This window comes from Choloepus didactylus, chromosome 9, assembly GCF_015220235.1.
Source record: "Choloepus didactylus isolate mChoDid1 chromosome 9, mChoDid1.pri, whole genome shotgun sequence".
Taxonomy (NCBI): domain Eukaryota; kingdom Metazoa; phylum Chordata; class Mammalia; order Pilosa; family Megalonychidae; genus Choloepus; species Choloepus didactylus.
Genome location: NC_051315.1, coordinates 39,928,943 through 39,949,586, shown reverse-complemented (window position 1 = coordinate 39,949,586; position 20,644 = coordinate 39,928,943). Strand labels below are relative to the sequence as shown.

At 39.3% G+C, this 20,644-nt stretch overlaps 1 protein-coding gene across 1 annotated transcript in view; it reads left to right on the top strand.

Annotated features, from left to right (window-relative positions):
• The first annotated feature begins 487 nt into the window (after nucleotides 1-487).
• The window catches only part of NEB (nebulin), a 243,548-nt gene continuing 223,391 nt past the window's right edge, over nucleotides 488-20,644 (top strand). Inside the window, 9 exon segments of the mRNA XM_037849798.1 lie at nucleotides 488-523; nucleotides 3,764-3,805; nucleotides 5,443-5,646; nucleotides 7,389-7,496; nucleotides 8,067-8,171; nucleotides 9,301-9,405; nucleotides 10,104-10,208; nucleotides 14,947-15,051; nucleotides 20,418-20,522. Coding sequence (XP_037705726.1) covers nucleotides 488-523; nucleotides 3,764-3,805; nucleotides 5,443-5,646; nucleotides 7,389-7,496; nucleotides 8,067-8,171; nucleotides 9,301-9,405; nucleotides 10,104-10,208; nucleotides 14,947-15,051; nucleotides 20,418-20,522 — 915 coding nt within the window.

Below are 20,644 nucleotides of genomic sequence, written 5' to 3'. Positions count from 1 at the left end.
GAATGTATTAGAGATGTATGGAGACTTAAATCATCCCTCTCAGAGTTTTGGTGCTTAAAGGAAAAATTCCACTTTCTTCCAAAAACCAAGCTGACCTTTCTTTCACTGAAATGTATGTTTGAAAATGTCTTTTTCCAAGTATTTGAAAATTTAAGGACTTTGTTCCTTTGAATCCAAATCCTCTCCCCTGCCTTACCTCAACTTCCTTTTACAACTTCAACTAACTTGATCATGTCACTAGAAGTAGCAATACCAACATGTTATTGAAGGAATCAGAAGAAATTTGAAGCTTCAGTTTTTTCAAGCAGTATTTTCAATGTCTTCTCTCATTTGGCCTGCAAAAACATACGAAAATGTAGAATAGATTATTTTAACATGATATTTTTATAATGTTATAAGACAATTTCAGTTCTGGGAATAGATTCTAATGTATTTTTATTTGTTTGGGATATGAAAAGTTTGTAGGTGCCACTACTACTCTGGGAAAATGGCAGATGACGAAGAATATGAGGAGGTGGTGGAGGTAAGATGTAAACACCCGATTCTGACAGCAAAGTATTTTATGTAGCGATATTCAAAGCTGTGGAGGTGAATTAATCACTTGAAAAAGACGTTGTCTATTATAAATTCACAAAGAGTCATCATTAAAGCATAAGAAAGGAATATTTTATGTTCAGTTTCACTATAATTATGTGGGATTTAGAATTGAAAGGAAATACCACTGGTTCCCACTTTTGCTTTTCTTTAAATTTTCAAAAAACAAAGTGTGGGGTTAAGGCAGACGTTAAATTGTCTTCTAAAACTGCCTCCTTTCCCACCTCCCAACCCTAGAGACCAAAGGGACAGAAGAGAAGAAAAGCAAGTTCTGGTGACTGAACTCTGTTTCTTAGATCTGCATGGCAGAAGAGGGAAAAGAACTACTTCTCTTTTTGCCTCAACCAGCTGATTATCTACAGGGCAATATGGGTTAAATACTCAGAATAATCATATATATATATGAGATTTATATATATTATTACACACACAGACACATATATTTAAACTCAGGATCCTCACAACCAACATCTGGAGTCACAATTTCCCACCAATTCCATTGTGTTTACCCAAGGGACCAAGACTACCTTTGCTTTTGAATTTTAAAAGGGAACAAAAGCCATGGTGGGCAACTTGGAAAATTTCCTCCAAGAATTGGCATGCTTTGCAAACCTTTAATTGTTTTGTGTTTATTTTATGTAATTTCATTTTTATAGTGTTATGGGTTTTTTGTTTTGTTTTGTTTTTACCAGCTTTGCCTTTAACTTCACATTCCAGAAATAAAAGCTAAAGACTTGGGACTACAGTTCACATAAGTACATTGCCTTGAATTTGAAAGTGCTTAATAATTACCAATTAATGATAATGATCCAAACATTTGAAAATCTCTTAGTGCCTGATTGAAAAATCTATGATTTTCTATGATTTTCAATAAGACTGAAATTAACTATAAGAGCTTCCCAGTACCAAATTCCAGATGAAAGTGCCAAAATTTATCTTTGGAAAATTTTGTTAGTGACAAGTCTATATTTAGATCAAGGAAAATTGTTTTTTATTCTACAGAAAAAAAGTCCCTTCTATTACTGAAAGATGCTGCCCAAAACATTTCATCTTACACAGTAGGACATTTGACCTCTTTGGCTTAAATGCCAACAGTCATGTTTTTAATGCTCCACAGTATCATTAGTGTGCACTTTATTTATGTCCCTAAGGGTGAGAGTAATCATTATCAAACACTAAAACAACTATAAATTGTTGTTTAGAACAGTTTTAGCCTCCAACTTAAATATCCTTTCTCTTTTTTCCTAAAATAATTGCGTTCATCTGTCACTGAAAATTGTGCTTAGTGATAGATTTGATTGATTTAAGTAGATGTCATAAAAACGGAGGGTGCTATTTTTAGGTTCCCATTTTGCGGTAATGTTCCCATTGCCACCCTGGGCCTGACCAGCAGGTGCTAACTAATAGACCGCCTGCCAGAGAGGGTTGAAAAGGTATCCTTGACCTCAAAAAAGATTCCATGACAACGGGATGGTGGAGGAGTCTAGAAAATGGTCCGAGAACAGTTTAAAAACAAACAGGAACTAGCTTTAAAAATATATCTCCTAAGGATCTATCTTTGTCATCTGAAATAAAATTGTACAAAGATGTTCTAATTAGGGGCATGAGCTCTTAAAAAAAATGTGAGATTTGGCAGACACGTTAATGCCAACCGTTTGGATAAGGTTGCCTTTTTTATAAGCTTGTTTCTAAGATGCATTTACCAATGGTGAGAACCCAGCAAAGGTAAAATTGTATGGCTACCAAAGAGCTGCTTTTACGTGGATGCTAAGAAAATCCATAATAGTTGTGAATCATTCATTTTAGCTGGATGTCCCTCTCAAGCCTCTCGTGATTTGCCTAACCAGATGAATGGCTCCATGGTGACAGTATTTCCTAAAGTGTCCAAATGGTATTTCCTAAATGCCAAAGGCCGAGGCTCATAATGAAGAAATTCTCTGTCCTGTAAGAGCTTATGATTTCTGTTGCTATGTGAAAAGACACACAGACAGATTAGATTTCAAATTTAAAAATAAAATAAAATAAACAGTACAGGAGCAAAGAGGTTGAGAATGAGTGATACTGGGTACTAATTTCACTGTAGGTGAAATAGGGCGGGGGACTTATTGACGATTTTGGAATAATTTGGTGAGAATTAACTGAACCAAGGGTCAAGGAAAGAAGGACATGAAGGAACACTTTGGTTCTCAGTGTTTTCCCTTCCTCCAAGTATGTATTTTGGTGGCAGAGATAAGAAAAATGAGGCATATGTTTTTGTTGACTGAGAAAATGAGTCAAGCATTTCAGTTTTTCCCCCTGTTTTAAAGCTTTTTCCTTGTGTGCCTTGGCCTAAAGAAGCCTTTCCTTCTGTCACCCAGCAGAGTGGGGTGAGGCTGGAGGGAGGATTCCACTCTCCTTACGCATCTGAAACAAAATGTCAGCCAGTTCCTACCAGCGTCTATTTATTGCTGATGATGTCAGAAGTAGAACAAAAGTAGGCTGGTTTCAGACCCAGGCTAAGGCATCTCAGAGCCATCATTGGCAAATTGAAACCTAGCTTTCCCACATCTTGTGATGAGGAATCTTCTCATATTTTCCATCTTCCCTTGGCATTTGCAGATTTTCCTCTTTGTACCCTGCTTAGGACCTTCAGCTACTAGAAGGACTGGCCCATACTCCAAAAGAAACTCTTACTATATAGTAACCAGAGGGACTTAGGAGTAACTGAGATGCGTGCATGCTTTTGGATCTTCTTATTTCCATGAAAAAATCCATTTTAAAAATTTTTCACACCAGGGTTCCTTTTTGTGTTATTAGTTATTAAGCAACGAGTTACCCTCACAGTTCCTCCCTGCCCAACCTACACACAGCAAATTCTATCTCGGGTACCATAAGAGAAAAAATGTTGCTTGTCCCAAATTCATAACTTTCCTTGATTATAACCTTCTGTAGGCATCTTTCTCATTACCCTGAATCTCCTTATCATGTTGGATGATGTTCACTTTGGCTTTCCCGAAGTTTCACGAGGTTAAAATGGATTTCAAAATATGAAATGTCTCCCTCACCTGTCTCCTTCCTGTAGATATTCCAAACCATGAGCTAGTGCAGTAACCCGAGTGGTTAAGCTGGGCAGAGGAGAGGGGACTTCTGCTTTGGTTCTCATGACAATGCCTCTGTGCTCTATTTATAGTACTACACAGAAGAGACAGTCTACGAAGAGGTGCCCGGCCAGGTGAGGCCCAGCCCACCCCTGCCCTAACTGCATGCTGCTTACCACACACACAGAGCCCCCTCCTCTCTCAGACTCCCAGGGCCATGAGGCCGGCAGAAGGGGGTATCCCAGTGGGCATCGCTCACCTGCGTGTGCAGCAGCTGGTGGTAAAAAATATCACCTGACAGGCTAGTTCGCTGTTTTTGCTGTTGACTTAACCAAGATGGTAGGAGATGGTTTCCGCCATTGCTCATGTGGTGTATTTTGGTGTGGATGATGCTAATTAGAGCAATGTCAGTGGCTTTCACCACTCTCTGGCGGCAGCAAGAAGCATGGCTTTGGACTTGTGATGCATGTAAGGCCCAGACCAGTGGCAGTTCCATCGCGTGGACTTGTAACGTGGGACGCTGTCTATGCCACAGGGATGGTGCTCCCGTGGCACTCTTCCTGATGCAATGAAATGCTACTCAGATTTAGCACATTAGGAATTCTGAGAAAGCCATTTCCATCAATATTCCAAGTTGGAGCTCTTTTTTTTTTTGAAGGTGAAATATCTCTTTCACGATGAAGCTTTGCTTTGTTTTCTGCACAAAGCTGCTTTTGCTTGAGCACACCAAAGAGTGATACGGATGGTTAACCCTGAAGCAGGCTCAGAGGGCCTGTGACTGAATGAAAACTAACATCTGTAGATGGTGTAAAGCGCTTAGCTTCTCATGGTCGATGATACCCAACAATGTGCAGAAAGCAACCAATTAGTCATGATCTGGCAACACTCAGTTGAGTTTTCACAGGTGTACAAATTCCTTTTTGTTTAGTCTCTCTTTTCATATTTGACGATAGAACCCTTACTTTGGTACAGATGATATTAGCTGTGAAGGAAATTACACTATAAGGTCTTGTCTTACTTTCTTCCATACAGGATTTTTAACCTGGAACTAGGCCCAACTGTTGGGACTTAGTTTCTTCCACTATAGCCTGTTGTAAGAAACAATAATTTCCCACCTACCACCTATGACTGTTGTGCATATAATTGTCCCATTATATTTTCATCATTATTCTTGTCCATCTAAGCATTTATTAGTGTAAATGGCACTATAGTTCACATTAATTAAATGACTAAGCCAAGAGAATAGTAATCACTTACTGATGTGATCCATTGTTTAAAATTCATTGTTATTTGTCTCCTACAATAAGAACACCTAAGTGCCTATAGAACAAGCAATCTGACTCTTAGACTCATTTGAAAGTTAAGATCCAAGTCAAGAATTTGAGCTTTATTCGATGGTCTTAACCCTTTGTTCCCTGATCTGAAATTGGATTTTACTTTGCCCAGACAATTGTTAAAGATTTTTAAATATTTAAGAATATTTTATTTCTAATTTCTATCCTACCTTGATGTGTTTGAGTGTCTTCTTACAAATGGGGCTTTGAGGTGATGTTGTAAATGAATCATCTCTAACAATCAGCATTCAGATGTATGTTAACATCATGTGCCTTCGTATGGACTTGGTGTGTGCTTTCGTGCTTTTGGCCTTTGGGGGTGTGAAGAAGTCACGCCAAGAGTAAATCTGAGCTGGGGTCAGAACAATGTACACAACAACCGTGGTCCCACAGTTATTACTTTCATAACAATGTTGAACTGCACATCAAATTTTCAGACAGTAACAAAAATCTATGAAACCACGACAACAAGGACAGCACCTGACTATGGGCGACTGGAAACTTCCAGACCAGCGCTGCCACAGCCAGCGCCGGAGAAGCCGGTGGAGAGGAAGAGAGTTATCCGGAAGAAAGTGGACTCTTCAAAGTTCATGACCCCATACATTGCACACAGTCAGAAAATGCAGAATCTCTTTAGTACAGTAAGTTTCAAACAACTTCTTACTAACCTTGCTTTATTATTGAGAGAGTACGCATCCCAACTGACCCTGTTTTGAATGTTGGCTGGACTTTTTTTTTCAACCTTGTATGAAACAAAAACTTATTTTGCAGAAAAATAAACTCTTTTCTTGTGATTCTTGAATTTCACATAATTCATTTGCACCATTATCACATCAGGAAAGATATCCTTATTGAAATTATACCTGCAGAATAAGCATAAGGCAAATTATAAAGCATTTACTGGTATTTAATCATTATTAGTTAGCCAGTCTAGAATAATGAAATCATAAATACGGATTTCATTGAGGTCAATTGATAGAAGCTAACTAACATTTTTAAACCATGTCTGAGCAAATTGACCTCTTAACTAGAAATAGAAGATGTCTTTAAGAGGTATACAGTGTGGTTTAGAAAAGCAGTGTCCAGCTAAGAATTTGTTTGAAATTGAGGATCAGAATAATTGACTGTGTCCTAGAGCAGTGGTTTTTAACTGTGGCTGCACATTGGGATCTCCAAAAATCCCGATTCCCCGGGCCATTCTGGTTTAGTGGGTGTGGGGTTGGGGCCTGTGCATCAGGAGTTTTTAAAGCTCCGCAAATGATTCTAATGTGCAGCCCAGTATGAGAATCGCTGCTCTCCATTGTCCCAACCCTTAAATGTTTGTGTCCAATTCTCTAAGTTACATGGAGCGGCAGCAGATTCCAACCCATTTCAGGGGATCGAACTTGTTGACTGTCCATGGTGGGCTGAAGATCACTAGATAGCCTGACTGCCTGTCCTCTAGAGGGGTGAAAATATAAATGCAATGCAGGGAAAGCATTGGATTTTATGGGACTAATGTTTATGTCAAAAGCATCCTGTTGTGGTTGGCCAATAAATTGTCACTTGTGGCTGAGTGTTAACTCCTGAGAACTATTTTGTAAATTTCTAATTCTGGTTTTAAATGATTCTTGAGTGATCTAAGACTTAGATTGATAATAACAAATGAGAAGTTTTTCTTGCCTCCAAAGTTTATTGCCATAAAATATCATTAATTCAGACACCAATAACCTAGAATTTCTGATATTATGAACAGAATATTAGTTAAGGACCATAATATTTTTAAAAGTGGTTAGTAATGAATAGTATAATTTAGATTGTTAACTACTCAAGAGTACACAATAATGATAAATTATGTATCTTATTATTAAGGACTCATGGTGTATTTAGCAGAAGTAATAAAATTGGACTCTTTTTCAAAATACTCCATAATTCAGATTTTCCATTAATTCAAGCTGGTGTTTCAGCTATCCAGTCCATTGCTGTCTAATTGTAATTTCTGAATTGAATATTTTTGCTTGGTTTTAGCAATCAAATCTTTTCAGACTTGTCACAATTTCTATATTCATTTTCTAAAATGATTGAAATTTAGGCCTTTTTATGAGTGCATTCAGGCAAAAAAAAATGAGAGAATCATTTTAGGACATTTGCAAGACAATAGTCTGTAACAAATTCCTACTATCTCCAGGATCCAACCATGTTTAGGAAGAGCAATTAATAAATCTATTTTAGTTTTTTGCTGAGGGTCAGGGTAGGGATAGAAAAAAAAAAGCTGTTACAACTGGCAATTGTTATAACTTGGAAGAATTTTTTTTTTCAAAAATTAGATGGGAATGAATATGTTATCTGAAATTTCTGCTGGTGGCTTGTCATATTTTAAGAACATGTCTGATATTCTTTTCAGAATAAGTACAAAGAAAAATTTGAGAAATCCAAAGGACAGCCATGCGCCAGCACGACCGATACTCCAGAACTTCGCAGAATCAAGAAAGTACAAGATCAACTCAGTGAGGTAGGCTGCATGGCTAAAATAAAAGAGAGAGACATTTTGAAAATATGCCCATCATCAGGGATTGAGGATGCTAAATACATATAGAGAGAATAAGAGTCGAATTATGTGAGCCAGTCTAGAGATCTACAGAAAGCATTGGCTATATTCTTACATATATATATATATATATATATATATATATATATATATATATATATATATATATATATATATAAGCATTGGCTATATTGCTCTAAGAATGATAAAGGGGCTTCTGAAAGCTTGACATAGAGATTTGGCTTAAGGGTTGGCTATGAGATGGAAGCTCCAAGTTCCTTTGGTTCTCAGCATTGGAGCCCTGTGAGCCCAAGCAGCAGCGGGCTGAAATTAGCCTAGAAAGTCAGACAAGCAGTAAATACAGGGGCTCTGTGAATCTTTGAATATCAGAGTTTTCTAGCTAACATGCAGAAACTTTGCTTTGTGATGCAGACAGAGTCACTGCATGAATATTTTTTGTTATGAGATATTCTGTAATACACATACATGTTCCTGCTTGTCATGGACCCACTCTAATTGGGGTTCTTTCTGCAGGTTAAGTATCGAGTGGATGGCGATGTTGCTAAAACTATTTGTCATGTAGATGAAAAAGCAAAGGACATTGAACATGCAAAGAAAGTGTCGCAGCAAGTCAGCAAGGTAAGGCCGGACCATGGGGTGGATGGATGGGATACCAAACAGCATGTGCCTTACCCCTGCCTCGTCTTAGAGGAGAAAATTGGACAGGCTTCATCCTGTCCACTCATCCCACTCAAATCCACATGGGTTGTGATCTCTAATGCCCACATGCATCTGGGAGGCCACAGAGATGACGGGCGTGTGCACCGCAGAGCCCTTGCCCTGCCCAAAGGGGCAGCTGCTTCTCGGCCCCAGCCTGTTGCTGCTGCACTGAATGCAGTCCTGGTGTTGCCAGAGTCTCTTCTATAGTTTTTAAAGAAGTCGGGGATCTGGGTTTTCATGTGAAATCTCTAAATCTCAAATGTAGACAACTAATTTAAAACATGCTTTTAAATACCATGTAAGTCAAATGGCCCGCCCAGTCCAGCCAACGGCCGATAAGGGTGCAACCTTTGAAAGCAATCTACAGAGAATCAGAATCAGGATTTAGTTTTAAAAAATAGGAATTTTCAAGTAAGATATTATTAATGCAGGAAAAGTATTATAGAATGTTGATATGGTCAATGTTTTCCTAGAAACATATCCAGTAGCCTTTGTGTGAGAACACCTTGGGCATGATAAAAGTCTTCCATGGCTTTTCCCTTTTGTTTTTGAAATCCTCATACTCTTGGGAGGCATTAAGTGGCAGGTCCCTGGTCTTTCTAAGTTTTGTTTTTTTTTTTAATTTTTAAAATCAAATCTGAAGTATAGTTTATACACAATAAAATTTATATCTTTTAAATGTACAGGTTGATGAGTTCTGGCAAATGTAGATACCCATGCAACCACCACCACAGTCAAGATACAGAGAATTTTCATCTCTCATTAACTTTACAGTCACTCCTAATGTACCTCTGCCCCCAGGCAACCACTGATCTGCTTTCTGTCACCTTAATGTCGTTTAGCCTGTTCTTGAAACTGAAGAGGCTGCTGCACATGATGTAACTCTTTTGTGTCCAGCTTCTTTTGCTCAGCATAATTTCTATGAAATTCATTCATGTTGCATTAGTATTTCATCCCTTTTTATTGCTGACTAGTATTCCATTGCAAGTATACATCATAATTTGTTGATTCGTTCACCCGTTGATGGGTATTTGGTTTATTGGTCTAGGTTTTATACAAGCAGAACTGGGAAGACACCAAGGATAAGTACCTGCTTCCCCCTGATGCCCCTGAACTTGTCCAGGCCGTTAAGAATACAGCCATGTTCAGTAAGGTAAAGCCTTCTGCTCCGTCGCCTCTTCATTTTCCGGACAATGTCATCCCACCCTGTCATTTAGAGGAGTACTCAGTAAACCCTTGATACTCCAGAATGCGGTTCCCCATTCTTTTGGGGGATAGCTTTGAGACATGTGGGGCTACAGGGGTGGGGACTGGCAAGGGGAGCACTAGGAAGAAAGCACTTGGGCGGAGTGAAAGCCAAGTTCCTGTAGGGGATCTGAGCAGCCTGGAGGGAAAGTATGCAGGAAAAATGAAGATGTGCTGGAGAAGCAGCTGAGATATCTGTAAAGTAGTATTATAATTTTTTTCTGTAGACCCTATGCTAGAAGTTTGGATATCCTTACCATCACTTTTACTAAGGGTTTACCTTGTGACAGAAGCCATGCTAAGTGTTTCCTGTCCTTGCACTTGCATTAGCTCTTGTTGCAGGAGGCAGGTAAAGTCAAAGAGCAGAGTGAAACAAATCAGACCCATCGGCCTCTCTGAAATTCAGGTTTGTCAGGAGAAGCAGGACAATTTATTCATGAAAATGCCTTGAGTTGGATGGAAGAGGGGAAGTAATCTATGACTTTCATTTGCCTTTATTCTCACCTTGCCATTGGTTCTGTATACCATTGATTGATGGATTCGAGATTATGTATTTCATATGTGTGATTTCACTTTCTCATAAGTTTTTACTCTTTCCTAATTTAGAAATGGTACACTGAAGACTGGGACGCAGACAAAAGTTTGTTTTACCCATATAACGATAGCCCAGAGCTGAGGAGGGTTGCCCAAGCCCAGAAAGCTCTCAGTGATGTAAGTGAAGTGCAATTGGCATCATTTGGGAATGTGGAATCAGGAAACCTTGAATTATATCTTCTGGCCAGATGTTCATTGAAGTTTTCCTTTAAAAAAAAAAAAAAGTTGAAGGTTACTGATGCAGAGGAATGAATGCATCTAGAGTCATTATAATTTATAGTGTCTAATTTAAATTAAATATAATTTATAGTTTCTATGAGGCATAATTTAGTCCAACCTCCTCTTTTTACAGGTGAGGAACCTGAGTCTCAGGTCACAAAGGTAGTCAGTGGCACAGCCCAGCCTAGAAACCAGGTCTCATGATCCCAAGACCAATGTTCTTCCTGCTAGCATGTGTCCTTCTTTCCCCTTGGTTTGCATAGAAGTTATTTTGTGACAGTGGCATGGCATTTTTTTTTATTAACCTATTGGAATCATAGCCACCTTCCCAAATCTATTAAGTGAACAATGTTATTGAAGAGTTCTGCTTTCCTATCCTCATCAGAGTTTCTGAATTTTGATGTGTCTTCCTTTTTCTGCACTGGGGACCCGAATGATGTTTTTGTCCAGGTTTGTGCAATTACCGCACATAGAGCTCTTGCCATCAGGGGTACATAGAGAGTCCTTCAGAGTTAGCAAGAAATCAGTGGTCCCTCTTGCCAGAATTTTCGTATCCTAGACTTTGAAAACTGTGTTTTAGAGGAACTCAAAATGCTGAATAGGGTCTTAGGGTTGAAACCAGCAGCAATAGCTGAGAACTCCACTTGGGCCTAGCATTTTCCCTCTTTTTCCTTTGTTTTTTGGTCCCTGGATTTTCTGGAGGCAATCGTGAAAATCCAAAGACACCTGTTTAATCTTGAGCAAATCACCATATTAGAAAATGATAAGTTATTTTATATTCATTTGTCAGCTAGACCTCTCAGATTCTTGACTTAACAAGCCAGTTGGCATCTTGAGATTTATTGGGATTTATTACCAAAGGATTTGAGAGTCCTAGGTTGCCATAAATGGAAATTGTACATATTCATTTGATAGTGTCTCCAACTTATCAGGTCTAATTTGAATCCTCTCTCACTTGGCATAACCTGCAAATTTAGTGGAACACGTTTTGTATCCCAGAATTTGTGGAATTGGCTAAAATATAGCATAGTTATATTCTAAACCTTCCATAAGTTTAGTTAGGAAATCAAGGTGTGATGAAATTTTAAGGTTATTCAGTTCATGGTATTATTTTTAGCATGTGGGGACCTCCTGCTTCTCAAGATTGATGTTTTGGTTCTATATCTCATAAAATTGTCATGTAGCCTTTATCAAGTGATCAATAGTTATTGATCGAAAGTCCATTCTGTATGCATACTTGGCAGTATAGAAAGTACTACATGAGGTTTTGATCCTTTCCTCTGAGAATTTACAATCAGGTTGGTTGGTTGAAAGTGTTGTAAAGGTGCTGTATATCAAACAACAAGAAAAAAAGTAAAAACGAGAAAGCAAAACCACCATCTAATACTTGGTAAAAGAAAGACAGGATAAATGTAAGTAATCAGAGAAGGCCATGAGGCAGTGGTGATCCTGAGAGGATGAGTGGTGAAAGAGAGGAAAGGTATTTCAAGTAGAGGAAGGACTTGAACAAATGGACAGAGGTGAAATAAGTCTTGTGTTCCTAGGGGACAAAGAAAGTGAAGGCTGGGGTGTCTCATTTGGACGGCAGGTGAGAGAAAAGCCAACAGTTGGATAAGTAGGAGGACTTGAAAATCAGACAAGACAACTTTGACAGCATATGACAGGCAGTGAGGAGGCATCATAAGATTTGAAGGGGAAAATAAAATGATAAAAGCAGAATCTGGAGAAATGTTGATGGGAAGTTGGGTAAATTGGAACTAGGAAAAACTGGAAATCGGGGGAATTATAGAAGGCTGTTTATAGAGACTTGATCAGAGGGATGATGGGGCACAAAGGAGAGGATGAAAGCAGTCTGAAGATAATAAGTAATAAATACAGTGATGACACTGGCTATTGGAGATGAAGAGAGAAAGGATCCATAGATGAGTTTATGATCATAGACTGGTAGTCTGAATCATTAGAGGTATTACTGATAAAGATACATGAATGGAAAGACAAATAGAGTTGAAATAATAGAAGGAACTTTCAGATTGAGGCATCCTATGGATAAATTAGAAACTTAGTACTATTGTATAGGTGTGAGGTCAAGACAAGAGATTCTGTTTGAGAGTCATCAGAGTAAAAGCAATAGCTGAAAACATGAAAATGCATGAGGAAGGCAGAAGACCATAGGGCTAAGGGCAAAGTTTTGGAAGGCACCCATGCTTAGGACATCTGAAAAGGAGCAGCCCAAGGGCAAGGGAATGGATGTTCAGAGTAGTCGAAGGGGAACCAGGAAATGCCGTGTCATGTGACCCTTGGGAGCGGTTTCCAAGAAGACACTTAATCTAATGTCACTATCCACAAAATGGAAAAATGGAAGGATTACCTATTCTGCTCTGGGGCTATGGACGTTGAACAAAGTTGGCCACATTTTTGAGGTATCTCAGTAGAAGACATAATGAAGGAGAATATATAATAATTAGGTATAACCTTCCCTACCCACCTCCAGAAAAACTTGGCAGTCAATGTATGCCTTTTATTTTTATTGCAGACCAAGTTTGCACTAAGTATCAGCTTACCAACTAGCCTATAAATACTGTTGTCAGCACCATGAACTTCTACAATTATTGGGCACTGAGTGCCCCACAAGCTGTTGTTCACAGAGCATACCCCAAGGGCAGGCATGTAGATTCTGAGCTAAGGACCCCAGTTCAGAGGCTCCCTCCTCTTCTGTGCCTTCTTTCTGTCCCCTCTTAACTCATATCATCGTCGTTCTCTGAGTAGAAGCAGGACACTATGCATGCACTAAAAGCATCTTTAAGCTGATCTAGAAGACAATTTTAACTAGATAGCATTCTGAACAAGGTTCCTGAGAAATTAGGACTTCTAGATCTCATTTCTCTGAAACTTCTTGACAAGTTGTCAGACTTAATAAGCATTTCCCCTAGTGAAATGTTGCTTTCTCCCTAAGGACTTAGCCAGCCTTGGAAAATCCTGGTTGCCCAATGCCTGGCAGAAAGTCTCCACTTAGACAGTAGATTTTCAAAATAAACATATTACAAATTCCCTTTGTATTCTAATTTGTTTAATATTCATGCAAAGTTTTTTTTATAGGCACTGCATAGAAATTATTAGGATGAGATATAATTAGACAGGGTAAAAACCTGAAGAAAATGGAAACCTGGAATTATCCAACCCCTTTACTTTATAAATAAGAATACTGCCATGTGGAAGGAGAAATAGTTTAGTCTCACAGCTTAGTGGTGGAAGAGCTGGGAGGATAATTCTGCTCTTTAGACTTCTGGTGGCCTCAGTGCATAAAATTCATTCAGAAATCGATCAATGAATCTTCCCTCTAGCAGGCACTGTGCCAGCCACGAGGGCCCCCAATTGAGAGGACCTGCTCACAGCCATCCTGGGACTCAGAGTCCAAGGAGAGAGACACACGTAAACAGCCAGTTACAGTGTCATCCCTGAACTCGTTAAAGGAGGGAAGGGCCAGGTGGAGTGAGATGCCCGGAGAAGGTCCTTGATTCTGCCTTGAAGTTGGGGAGGGCTGCTCAGGGGAAGTCACGTTTCTCCTGAGACAGAAGAACTAGCAGTAATACTCAGGCAGATGGGGAGAGAGGGGAGTTGGGGCATTCCAGGGAGAGGCAATGATACATATGGGGTCCAGGGGCCAGAGAGGGCTGCCTTTGCCTGAGGATCTATGAGTGGTTCTGCATGGTTGGAGGCAGTGGTCAAGACTGGTGGACAGTAAAGCCCAGAAGTCAGTAGTGAAGAGAAGAAAGGAAAGCAAGGGTGAAGTGGATGCATAATTAACGGCCAGGATACTTACTTTAAGGTGGGAGAGGCCTTTTAGAGGCTGAAACAAAGGCTCTAATGCAGCGGGAAGAGGCTGCAGCTATAGAAAAGAGGAGAGATGATTGATAACCTAGGTAGAAGAGTTGTCTGCAGGGAAAGCACCCTGAGGGCAGGAGTCATGCCTGAGTGGGAAACTTCCGCTCTGAGCCAGGGCAGGGCTGGGATAGGCAAGGAGAGGATAGCCTCTTTACTCTATAAAAAAGGAAGCAGAGAGTAGGGTGGGGCTGATTGAGGGCTTGAGGACAGTGTTGGGGTTTTAGATGAGTGCCTGGTATAGGGGCTGACTAGAGACACAGAATGGGATTTTCAAGCTTCGTTAAAGGCAAAGTGGCAATTGGATACCATAAATCCATGGTGAGCTGTTTCCTGAAGTTGTGTGACTTTCTTTAGCACCACTCAGCATTCTGGATGTAAGAGCAGAAGAGGTATGTGGTTGAGTTGATCCAAAGCTGGGGTTTATTAAGTGGGTGTGATGAAAAGACAAGGGGTTGGGAGTTGGAGATGCTAATTAAAGGAATAAATTGCAGTCACAAATCATGGTGGAGACTGGAATGGAAGAAAATAGATCTAGGGCAAATAGTCTTGGAAAAGGGGAAAGACTCAAGGAAACAATTCACTAGCAATATTGGGAGTGAGGACATGTAACATAAATTATTGATAGACAATAGGCTAACATTTAATATTTCAAATAAAGGTGAAAGCATGGTCTTTTAAAAATGCCAACAAATGGACATGGGAAGCACTATAATTTTCTATGATTCATGTGTATCCCTGTCTTGTATTTTGTCAGATTGCCTACAAGAAAGGTCACGTTGAACAGCAAACTCAATTCACATCTCTGCCTGATCCTCCAGATATAGAATTTGCCAAGAAAGTAACCAATCAAGTGAGCAAGGTAAGTAAACAAGGCCGGAATACTGTCTTCCTTGAAAACTCAGCTTATTATTCTCAGCCAGCAGAGGAAGTAACTAAAGGTGACTTTAAAGACACAACACATGAAGAGTATTTTACAGCAAAAGCAAAACATCCATTAACAGAGTAGAATGCTGTTGATAAACATTTATCCAGTTTAATGACTCAGTGATTGATAAATGTGAAAGCCACATTATGAACACATGTCCTAATGTCAGCTGACATTTTTACTTATGGGAATATAAGCTAAGTTGGGTAACCAAGGAACCACACATTTGCTTGGAGAATTTGATTGTTTTAATTCAGTGTGAAGCCTCTGTATAGTTCTGTGTTCTCAGTCAGACTTGGAAAAATAAAAATTCATGAGTGGACACTCTAACAGAGCTTTGTTGACAGCAGTGGGCAGGGTCCCTTGTAAGTTTTAAGGCCCTGGCACCCGGCCTCGGCTATCTATATTTAGGCTGCTCAGTTCGCCCAGAGGAACGCACCCTCACAGGGAATGCAGAGAGACAGATGTTCAACTGACAAATAGGACATGCTAAATTCCTATCTTAAAGGGTTCCAAATCAGCCCACTTTCTTCTGGGTTAACTCCTGCTTTTAAACACTTTTCTTTGTCTTCTGTAGAATGGAGTCTTAGTTTAGTGTTCTGCTTGGATTTGGATGGAATCTCAAGCTTTCTGTCTTGTGTCAGTATTTTTTTCGGGAAAGTATTTCTTGAGTCAAGAAGGAAGAAAAGTTGTGGATGATGAAGTTTGTTTAATGACGAAGTTTTCGTATCTGATTTCCTAGATTCCCCTAATTGTACAATCAGGGGCTGTTTGCATAATGGATCTAGTAAGTGTAGCAAAATTTCACTGAAAGGAATGTCATGAACATGAAATTTGTTAGAATTTTGCCCAGGGATAAACAAAGGGAAGCTAACTTGAGAACAGACAGTAAAGAGATGACTTAAAGAAAGTGTTAATATTGTAAATAAGATTGAGGAGCAATAGCTGTTTTCAAGCCCTTTTAAAGCAGTCATTTAGAACAAAAAGGAATCAATTTTAAATTTTTATTTAAGACACAATTTAAAAAATCTTATTAAGGCTATATTCTTTACCTTATTTGAGTACACAGTGTGGGTACTTGCAAATTAAAAAAAAAAAAAAAATCACTTCTAAACTCCACTAAAATCAGCCTCTCCACTAATTCAGGCTTGCCAGTGAGCTCAGAGCTGTGCTTTTCAATAGAGTGATCACGTGTGTCTATCAAGTACCTGAACAGCGTGACCAGTAGGAACTGAGAGTCCCATAAGTATGAAATATAGAGTGGATTTTGAAAAATCCATATGACAAAAAAGAATGTAAAATAGCTCATTAAATATTTTTATATTGTTTACATGTTGAAATAACATTTTGGATCTATTGGGTTAAGTAAAATATATATTAAGATTAATTTCCTACCTGTTTCTTTTTACTTTTTATAATATAGCTAGTAGGAAATTTTAAATTGCCTATGTGGCTTGTATTATGTGTATTGGATTGTGCCAGTCTAGTTGGATAAAGTGACAGTGCTGGGTACTTTGAAAGCATTGCCAGGACTGGGTTTGCCTTTGTGGAAAAAAAAACGTAAGTCAGTGGAAGATGACTCTGGATGAAGGTCACCAGATTTGGCCATGGTGACATTATCAATCCCATTCTTACAAGATTTCCAAGTCCTTACTGCCCGTTGTACATCCAAAATAATAATCATGCTGGGGAGAAACGCCTGTAGCCAGTAGCCATCCATCCAACAACAACCCATCCAACGAGACAGGCTTAGGACTGTGGGACTCTCTTCCCTTCTCTTGAAGTCTTTCCCATGACCAAGCTGCTTTGGCCATGTTTCAGTACTACCATTTCCTCTTTTTCTCCAGGTAAAATCTCCTTTATCTACTCATTCTCATGCATTTAAACTCTCAGCATTTCCTTGTCAAATCATGTCTCCTGGATCCATCCCTTTGTCTTAAAAGTTTCCAGCTCAATTAGTAATGATCAATTATTACATTACTGCAATTTTACATTACTATTAAATTCTGTTTGCCAGCCTTCCTTTCTATACCTGTCAAAATCGACTGTCTCACCTCTGTCTTCAACCAAAGCCATCAGCTATGTGCCAGCATGTCTTCCTGGCTCAGCTGCATTTTGTGGCTCTAACAGAGTTGGGTAGAGAGACAGAATTCTTCATAGAAGCAGGCATTCTAGGGGAGGAAACTAGGAACACTAACCACAACTCAAAAGTGAGGTTCTGAGTGCAACACTTGGAACCCCTTTTAGTTTCTCTGTACCTGTCTTTCTGCTCCCTTCCAGGTTCACAGGTAGGAAAAATACAGGATTTCAGGTTGGAATCTCCAGTTTATACCCAACTAGGATCCAGAATGTTTGAAAAACAAAACAAAACAAAAAAACAACAACTTTTGGTGACAGCTTGTTACACAGCACAAAGAGGCTAGGCTCTGATATTATGAAGCCATGGAAAACTCTTCTATAATGTAGAATTAGGAAGACTCCCATTGATTTCACAGAAGAGATTTGATTGAGTGAGGGATGCAGCTCTGTGCTCACTATGGGCTATGAAAACATCAGTTGGGACTCGTTCTACCTCCTCTGGAGAAGATAACTTCTCTATGAATGGAGCCATCAGGGGCCCCAGTATTTAGCTACCCTCAGAAAAAAAGTACTGTGATTAACTAACTGGCTTCGTATTTCTTTCCTCTTGATAACTATATCAAAACCGCAGATATGGATGTGGAAAGTAGAAAGTGAAGCCATATGTATCTAAGCAGATACCTAATTGTGGCCCATTGGAAGTGCCCTCAGCTGAATTCTGGGGAGGAGGAGACTATGTTTGGGGAAGCAATTTTACTGTATTAACATGTAATCACATGCTTGTGATTGATTCAACATACTTTCCTCCTATATTAAAGGAACAAAAAACCCCACAAAAATCCCAGAGAATGTTAAATTGCTTCTTTCCTCCAGGTTTCCATTGATAGACTCAAAATGCAATAGAGTTGGAAAGAAGGGTTTAGGGTGGGGAGGGTGGAAAGTTGGACCTTTGGGATGGTTAACCGATTTCCACATACTACAATGAAACCTCAGGCCTCGCTGCCCAGCCACTCAGAGAGGTTGGCAGTCCACTCATATGGATATGTACCTTTCTCTCTCACTCTATCCAGTTGCAGGCTTTTGTCCTTTTGACTTTTGTCCCACCTGCAAATGAAAGGAAAGATTAAAACTTCTCAGCATTTAACAAGTTCCCAGCCTCTTCCTCCATAGTGAAAATCTTCTCAGACTTGGAGTACTCAGGAGCGGATTGTGAGAGGGCCACCCTTCCCTGACCCATTTTGGCCATTGGGCAGGAAGAAACACAAGCTTTGTTTTGTGGGCGCAAAGAAGAGAAGAAGGACTTAGGATGACAGGGCTCAGTGGGCTTACACTTTTGTTTTGCATCTTGCTTTAATATATTTTTTAAAATCAGACATTTATATCTCACCATTAGAATTAATTCTCACGCAGGTTTTATTAACAAATCTACACATGCGATTCCTATTTTCCCTATAATAGGCCAACTTTTGGGCCTTGTTAAGAACAATTGCTGCCTTCTATTTTTTATATTACAAAGCCTCTGTATACAGTTTTGGGATGTGTCAGGCCCAACTGCCTCTTCTCAGTTCGGGAGTTTTCCAGCTTTGAATACAGTAAGCAGAAGGAAGGGAAATATTCCTACATATGTGTGTTCTCTCTGAAGAGGAAATCTAGTTAGAAATAAACATACTCAAAAATCGTAGTTAAGAGATCTTAATTTGGGGTTCATGTACCTGAAGAACTTCTGAAGTTATAAGTGTTTATAGGCATTTTACAGCTTTCTCAGATTCCTGAAGGGGTCTGTCTAGTAACCTGTAACCCAAAAAGATTAGAAACATGTCTACAGGCCATCTTAACAAATCCAAAAATTTTATTGGCTTTGATTATTTTAAGCTTCAGAATAGGAAAGAAGGCAAATTAATTGGCAGTGTAATGCAAATCCTGCCTCAGCAAAGATTTCCGTTGAAGAACTGTCACACACACACACACACACACACACACACACACACACACATGCACACATGTTTTCTTTTCTCTGGAGTTTCTTTCCCTCTGGTTTGATAATAATAATAATAACAATAACAACAACAATCGTTATTATAATTATCATGCCCTACATTTGCTTAGCACTTGTTTAGTCAAGTCTTGTACCCAGAGCTTCTGAACCTGGGTCCAATACTCCAAAACTTACAGCTTTGAAAATAAACTTGGCTATTAATTTGCATATTAACCTTTTGAAGAGAAGAATATAGGGAATTCGAAAGAGGGCTTGGCTTCTTTTGATTCATACTGGCTGGCTCTGAGCATCACTCACCATTAGTATCTTGTCTGTTAAAGGTATGCCAGAAGATCATTTTAGTTTTCCATAAAGGATATGATAAGGGTGTAGACATGCAAGCACCTTGAAGTCCATTAGTTATGTCTGTTAATATATTTCTATGAGTCAAGGAAGGGAGGAGGGGCGTTGCTCAAACACAGCTCTAGTGCTGGCTCAAGGGCCCAAGTTTGAGATTGGCTGGGTTAATTCCAAGATCACTTGGGCCAAAGTAGCTCAAAATCAAATATCATGGACTCAGTTCAGTTTAGTGTAGCTGAACTTTATAAGGTAACTTCTGAATTTTGTGTTAAATTCTGAGGACACACAAATGAAGGTATAATTCTTTTCAAGGAGCTCACAGCCATTGGGTTGTGAGATAGGGGCAGCAGTTTGGTGAGAGAGGGGCAGCAGTTTACTGTTTAAATTATTTTTCAGTTTGCATTAAAATTAAAGTCTAAACTAGGAGATCTTGTCTCATATTTATCCTGCAAGTTGAATTTTGTTGTTGCTTTCTGGATAACTAGGAGTTTGGGTAAAGATTAGAAATTAATGGCTAAGTTCATTTCATGTAGAATTATGAGTTTTATTATAACCCTGAAATAAAAATAGAAAATGGCTTCAGACTGTCTCTTTCCTCAAACATCAGGGCACATCCACAAGTTCTGACAGAACTAAGTCCCCAAACTCAGCAATGGGAGGGGGAGTCAGTACTGTCTTTGCCCCTTCTTCCTCCCTCTCCCTCTCTATTCCCTCACCCAACTGTCTTGTTGGATAAATTGACACTACAGGGGAAGATTTAAAGACATCTATCAAAGACCTGAGAAGGACCCAGTAAAGATATTTTTAAAAGCGGACTATAACCACTTATTTTACCCTCTCTTTTGTTAATTCCTGAATTTGATTTGTCATCTTTTCTTTTTCCTAGCAAAAATACAAGGAAGACTATGAAAATAAAATCAAAGGCAAATGGAGTGAGACACCTTGCTTTGAAGTTGCGACTGCCAGAATGAATGCTGATAACATCAGCACAGTGAGTAGGAAGGGGTGGCCAGATATCCTCGGAGGGCCCCTTCCCTTAGGGCTTCTAGATAGCAGCTGCCCCTCAAAGTGGTTCTGGAACAGAATGTGTGAGGCCAGGCTCCTCTTCTTGGG